Source organism: Astatotilapia calliptera, chromosome 6 (genome assembly GCF_900246225.1).
Source record: "Astatotilapia calliptera chromosome 6, fAstCal1.2, whole genome shotgun sequence".
Lineage (NCBI taxonomy): Eukaryota > Metazoa > Chordata > Actinopteri > Cichliformes > Cichlidae > Astatotilapia > Astatotilapia calliptera.
In genome coordinates this window covers 27,211,869-27,218,226 of record NC_039307.1, presented here as the reverse complement: position 1 = coordinate 27,218,226, position 6,358 = coordinate 27,211,869, and the positions used below count along the sequence as shown (strand labels likewise).

The following is a 6,358-nucleotide window of genomic DNA, read 5'->3' as shown; positions in this document are numbered from 1 at the left end:
TAAATTCAGAAAAACAAAACTGCTACAGCAACAACTCCTGTTTAAATTTGTTCACATATTTTATTCTGACAAAAACAGAAAAACAAAACACCAAAGATTTTTTTATTTTATATAAAATTAGAGCAGCATTTAATTATTTTTACAGGCTTGAATGACCTAGAACACATCCCCTTTTCATCAATAATTTACAGTTTGCATCAAACACGCCTGACTGGTTTGTTTTCAAAAGTCTGCATTGAGTTTATACAGTTTCCACCGAAGTGCAGATTCAGCTACAGGAAGGAAAGACCACATCAGATCAATTAGAGGAAGTGCTAAAGTGCTGAGACATTCAGAGGGTTAAAGAAGCATTTAAGTTTAAGCCTTTTGATAACAAAGAAAAATCGAAGTGAGGACTTGATGGTTTTTATTCAGCCAGCTGTTGGAATAAAAAAAGCAGACATTTCTTCTTTTCTAAGAAGGCACAGAAGGCAGACCGAACCAACACGCAGTCTGATTCATAATCAAACCACAGCTGTGCTGACTTGTTTTTTAAAAACACCTTTTGCATGTGTTTTATTAAGTGTACAGAGATGAAAATCAGCAGTAATTGCGTGGTTTTGTCTGTACGGCTCACTGCCTCTTCTCCACCTGACAGGACAGGCGTGTGTCCATGAAGGGAGGCTTGAGCAGTTTACTGCGTCTTCTTATCTGTCTGCTTCTGCATGTAGCTGTTGTACTGGCTGTCTGTCTTCAGCAGTTTGTCCCACCACGTGAAGGTGGAGGCGTAGTTCCCGACAAAGTTCATGTGGTGGAAGTCGTGGAAACGAGCGCCGGCGTAGAACGGGATCAGGTGGAGCGGGTTCAAAGGAATGTCGTAACCGCTAATAGAAATAAGAAGAGGAAAAAAGATATGTCATAATGTCACCCAAAAAGTGACCAACTTTCACAAATGAGTAAAAATCTTTGATGATAACTATCCTTCTAAAACAAAAACATTTGTCTTTTTCAGAAAGCAGAATGGTTCTCAAAGTCTGTTACTGAAGAAAAGATGGGTTTAACTTGGCTCTGTCCTCAGGCTGATGTTTTCAGTTTTAGAAGAGTGCACAGAATATTTGTACGAGACTACTTAAACTTGGTTAATCGGTTAATTAGTTTGAATCATTTTACTTATATCACAAGAAATTAAATAATAAAAAGAAGAAATCAATTGACAGGTGGAAAGGGCGCATGTCGTAGCTTCAGCTTATGAACCCAACCCTGATTTTAAAATAATTGACACTTTAAATGAACAAATTAAATCAACAACATCAGCAACCTCTGATAGAATCATGACAAAAGAAGAAGCAAGAAAGATTAAACCAATTGATGTCAGTCCCAGACATATGGGAACTTTGTATCTAAAGCATTTTCACACAAAACGTTCATCACAATACTGAATAATGATGTTAGTTATGTTCCTTTTAAACCGTTTTAGTATGCTGTACATTTTACACATTTTAATTTTGTCAAATTTCAACACTTCACATTGGCCCTAACCTTAGGTCTTTGTAAAACTCATAACCTTTACATATTTCTAAATTTCTAATGTGTAATCTATATCTGCAGGTGGTCAAGTGTATATTTCCTTTGTGTGTGTGTGTGTGTGCGCGTGTGTGTGTGTCTATATGTATTTGTGATGTACCGGCAGACTGTGAGCTTTGTGTCTTCCCAGAACTTTATAGTGTTCAGTAACGATGCAAATGTTTATGATCTGCTTTACTTTGACTGTTAATTTGCTTCATTATTTATAATGTTTAATGTTGATTGTTATCAAACTTATCAAACTGTTTTTCCTGAGTTTTCTGAATATCTTGACCTGAGCCTTTTCTTAAAAAGACGCTATACAAATAAATGTGTAATTTTGATTATTATTATTATACAGTAAACATTGTTTTCATAGAAAAAGTTAATTAAACAATATTATAGTCAAAAGTACTATTTCTACACTACAAATGTGTGATAATGTGTCCTGTATTAACAAAGGAGTTAATGAAGACTGTTTAACAGAACATCTGATGAGCTCTGTGGCCCTCTAGAGGACGACCTCGACACACCACAAACTAAAGTTAAGATGTATGCTTAATCAGTTTGATTGGGCTCAGTGATGAAGCTGTAAAATAAAAATGAGTGAAAACAAACTACATTGTCCTATTTACAGCCACCATAATAAACCATCTGGCACAAGGCTGTTTCTGGACAAGAGGTTCAGCTTAAAGAGAAATTAAAACCTCCAACTTCTCTCCTCACTCCCCCCACCTGTATCTTTCCCACAAATCTCATTGGGTTGAAGGGAGAGAATGAGAGAAGGAGAGAGATGCAAGGTTCATGTGCTTCCTTGAGCTGCATTTAAGAGACTGAAAGATCATCTTTGATTGTGGAATGATTTTCAGCAGAGCGAGGAGTTATTTAGTGAAAAGGAAAGCGCCCACTGTGTCCTACCTGTGAACATCGATGGTCTCCATCAGACGGAAGGCGACCCAGGCCCAGAGCAATAACACGTGGTTGCAGAAGATCATGATGCCAATGAAGAAGCCAGCCCCGAGGATGATCGTCTCAGCGGGGTGAGCGTATTCTGCCTGCATGCCAAACGGAGCCTGAGGCAGTGGAGAGACATGCTGACTGTACGTACACATAGTGTTTTTTTTGTTTGTTTGTTTTTTAATTGTAAACAGCTGCTAAAACACGCTTAATAAGTAACTCTTCCATAAACAGACTCAGCAGAAAGCTTTGTTTATTGATCTTATCACTCATCTGTTTTACTCACAGTGAAATCATGGTGGACTTTGTGGATGTACTTGTAGATCCGGCGGTGATGCAGTATGCGATGAAGGAAATAGTGCCAGGCATCCTCAACAACAGCACAGCCCAAGCACTGAGCCAGGAGATATGGCCTGGAGAAGAAGGCCAAGAGAAGTTTACAAAAGCACACTGAAATTATCCCAACAGACAGATCTGACAGACAATTAGCAACATGTGGAACAACTGTGTTACATGTATAAAGCATATTCAAATGTTCCCTTTCTATTTAGAAGCAGAGCAACATATCAGGTCATGTATAATAAAATGTAAGTATATTTTTATATAAATTATTGCTGTGCAAGAGCGAAAAAATTCTTTAGAGTCTTAAAGAGTCTCATTGTAACCATAATTATTGTATTTAGGGAGTCCACATTTGATTTCAAGGTCACACTTTGGTAAATAAAGTTGGGTTAATACCAGTGTTAACATGATGTCAATACATTTTTTTAATCCTATAGTTGTGGTTAATAGCAATGCATTACAGGACCCATAATTCATATGACAGTTGTGAAACCGCTCTACTGTATGTCTAGGTCACTTTAATCCATTTAGGTGTGCATTATTGATCTGCACTGACCAGCGTGGCATGGAGTCCCAGTCATAAGGAATGTTGAAATACTCGGTGAAGTAGTAAGTGCCAAAGATCAAAGGCAGCTGGATGCAGAAATGGTTGAAAAGCAGCATCTTGAAACACCTCCACTGTTTCTCCCACGTCTCTGGCTTGTCCTGAAAAAAAAAAAAAAAATCCAAAGGGATTTGTGTCTCTTCCCGGGGATCAGGAGAATGCGTAAACCATCCATCTTCAAACAAACAAACAAATAAAAAACAAGATCAATATCCAACAATTTAAAAAAAAAAAAACCTGCTGAATCTTGTATTTTTGCATGAAAGGCAGGAACTGGAAGAGAAAACCGGGCAGGCAGAACAGGAAATAGATTAACTCGTGGACGATGAGCGAGCCCCAGGTGGCAATCTGGAATTTGGTGTAGTTGTCCAGCATGTAGCCCCAGGCGTGTTTCAGGGAGGGCTGGAATGGGTTTTCTGGCAGAACAGCATCGACATACTCGACTGCAAGATAGGCAGAGCTCAAAATGTTTGCAGTGCCGTTCACCGCCATGCTGAAAGATAATGCAAGCTGGCTGCAGGTCAGGAGAGAGGCCTGAAAGACAGGAACACAGCTCTTAATTATATCTGTAGGAACAAAAATAAGTAGAATCGATGCAAAATTACATTTCCACTATAGTCATGCTACACCACAGTGTAAGTTTTAAAATAAAAATATAAGACAAAAATCAGACATAATGTTAAGGATAATTATTAACTGAAAAAAAAAATACAATAGTAGAAGTAAAGTATTCAAAGTAGGAACAGCTATTTAAAAAAAACATAATTTTCAATGTTAAGTCATTTAATAATGCCACTTTACCATAAATTTTGTCATTTGACTGGGCTACATCTCTTTGTTTGTCATTTTTTGACGAAGTTGTTGCCTACAGTAAGCAGACATTCAACTTTAGGACGTTTTTTTTAAAGTTTTCTTTAAAGCTGCCAGAGAGTAACTATTTTTATCAATAAAAACACGCATAACGAAACTAATAATACAAGTATTGACACTTTCCCATCTCACAAACGCATTCAAGCTAACAGCTCTCCAATTTTAAACCCTACTACCTCTTAACACATAACACCTCATAAAAGCACCAGTGTGTCAACTGCAGGTGGCATAAATAAAATCTTTATTAAATTAGTTTATGAATCATTAACTACGTCTCAGTAAACAAGCTAGCAGAGGCCTAAATATCTTCTACAGGCTTTTGCCCGAACTTGTGGCACTATATTCTGCTGTTTTTACGCCTAAATAACAAACAAGTATTTTCTATAGAAGCTAAAAATGTTGCTAAATGCCCTGATTAGTGCCGACAACAAGCTTCAACCCTTACCTTTCCGCTGTATGTCCCGTCTACCTGAGCGAGAGGTGGCCGAGCGGGTGAAGTATAGTAATATCGGATACTCCGATTGGCCGAGAGGAAAGGAGATTGACGTCGAGGGGCCGAACTTCCCCTCTGATTGGTCCGCAAAATGGAGCGACTATAGTGAGACTGGGGGTTTCTACAGCAACAGCCAATCAGAAGTGAGGTCTGCTTTCGTAACCGAAGCATAAGTTAACAGGCTGTATGAGGGAAGAGATGGGGTGGTTCGTCCCGAGATACTTGAGCCATGCGTTATCTTCACTTTTAATTGTATTTTATAACAGATTCTGACTCCAGTGTTTACTGTGGAAATACTGTGGACACGTTGAGACGCACGTAGTATGAGTTATGTTTGTTTTTCTGTATTAAAAATAACTAATTCGACACAAATTAAACTTTAGGTTTTCCTATTTGTTACCATATTATCTAACATAAAATATAATCGTTTCTGTTCCAAAGCAAACTATGTAGTTAGTTGCCAACTGTGCAACTCCCTTTACACTACAGACAGAACCATCATTTGTTGGATAATGATGCACTTATTTTATTTTATTTATTTTTTTGTAATGTTACCTCTGCAGACCATCACAGTGCATTTTAAATCAAAGACGTGTAACATAAAAAAGAAATTCTGCTAACTGTATACAAGGAATTGCAGACATTTTCAGAGGATCCAAATTAATTGAACAAACTAACAAAAGTTTACAGTGTGGATTGTTTTTAATACTTGGATGAAAATCCTTTGCAGTCAAAGACTGCCTCAAGTCTAGAAACCATGGATGTCACCAGTTTCTGCTTGTTTGTGGATTTGTCTCCATTTAATTTTTAAGAACTAAAAAGCATGTCTGTAGGGTTGAAATTAGGCGACTGACTTGCCCATTGAACAGAAACCATGCAGGCTCAGCCACCAGGGCCAGGCTCCGCCACCGTCTCAGCCAATAGGTCCAGGCTCCCCCAAGCCGAACCACCAGGACCAGGCCCTACCAGGTCCAGGCTCTGCTATAGGTTCAGGCTTCACCAGGCTTAGCCATCAGGCCCAGGCTAAGGCTTTAGGCTCTGCCACGAGGCCTAGGCTTAACCACGCTCAACCACCAGAACCATAATTTTACAAATTACAGCCCAGTTTCCTTACTTAGACAGTTCTCCAATATAACTGGACATCTATTTTTATTTTATTTTTTTGCAGGGCTTGACAACTTATTGAGAATAATACTATTTTAATCTTTAGATCAGCTAGATCAACATTTATGGCAATGATGAAGTTAGTGGAAAATATAACTGAATACATAGATAATAAAAAATATGAAGTGAGGATATTTATTGACCTGAAAAAGGCTTTTGATATGATGACCACAAAATATTCTTACAGAAATGGAAAGATATAGTGTGAGAGGGGTAAAAAACAAAAACAAAAACAACTGGTTAAAAAGTTATCTTGGCAATTCATACAAACTGCTCAGTCAAAATCTGTGTTCTTGAATATTACCTGTGGTGTCCCACAAGGTTCAGTGCTGGGTCCCAAATTGTTTACTACGTATATCAATGACATCTGTAGAGTTACAAACATA

At 38.0% G+C, this 6,358-nt stretch overlaps 1 protein-coding gene across 1 annotated transcript; it reads right to left on the bottom strand.

Annotated features, from left to right (window-relative positions):
* Window positions 1–389: 389 nt before the first annotated feature.
* msmo1 (methylsterol monooxygenase 1) lies at window positions 390–4,841 on the bottom strand. The gene is made up of 6 exons (XM_026171433.1): window positions 4,761–4,841; window positions 3,683–3,979; window positions 3,398–3,546; window positions 2,786–2,912; window positions 2,461–2,615; window positions 390–863 (listed from the first exon to the last, which is right to left on the bottom strand). Exons 2-6 carry the CDS (start codon window positions 3,935–3,937, stop codon window positions 674–676), a joined length of 876 nt encoding a protein of 291 aa, XP_026027218.1. The 5' UTR covers window positions 3,938–3,979; window positions 4,761–4,841; the 3' UTR covers window positions 390–673.
* Between the last annotated feature and the right edge of the window lie 1,517 nt (window positions 4,842–6,358).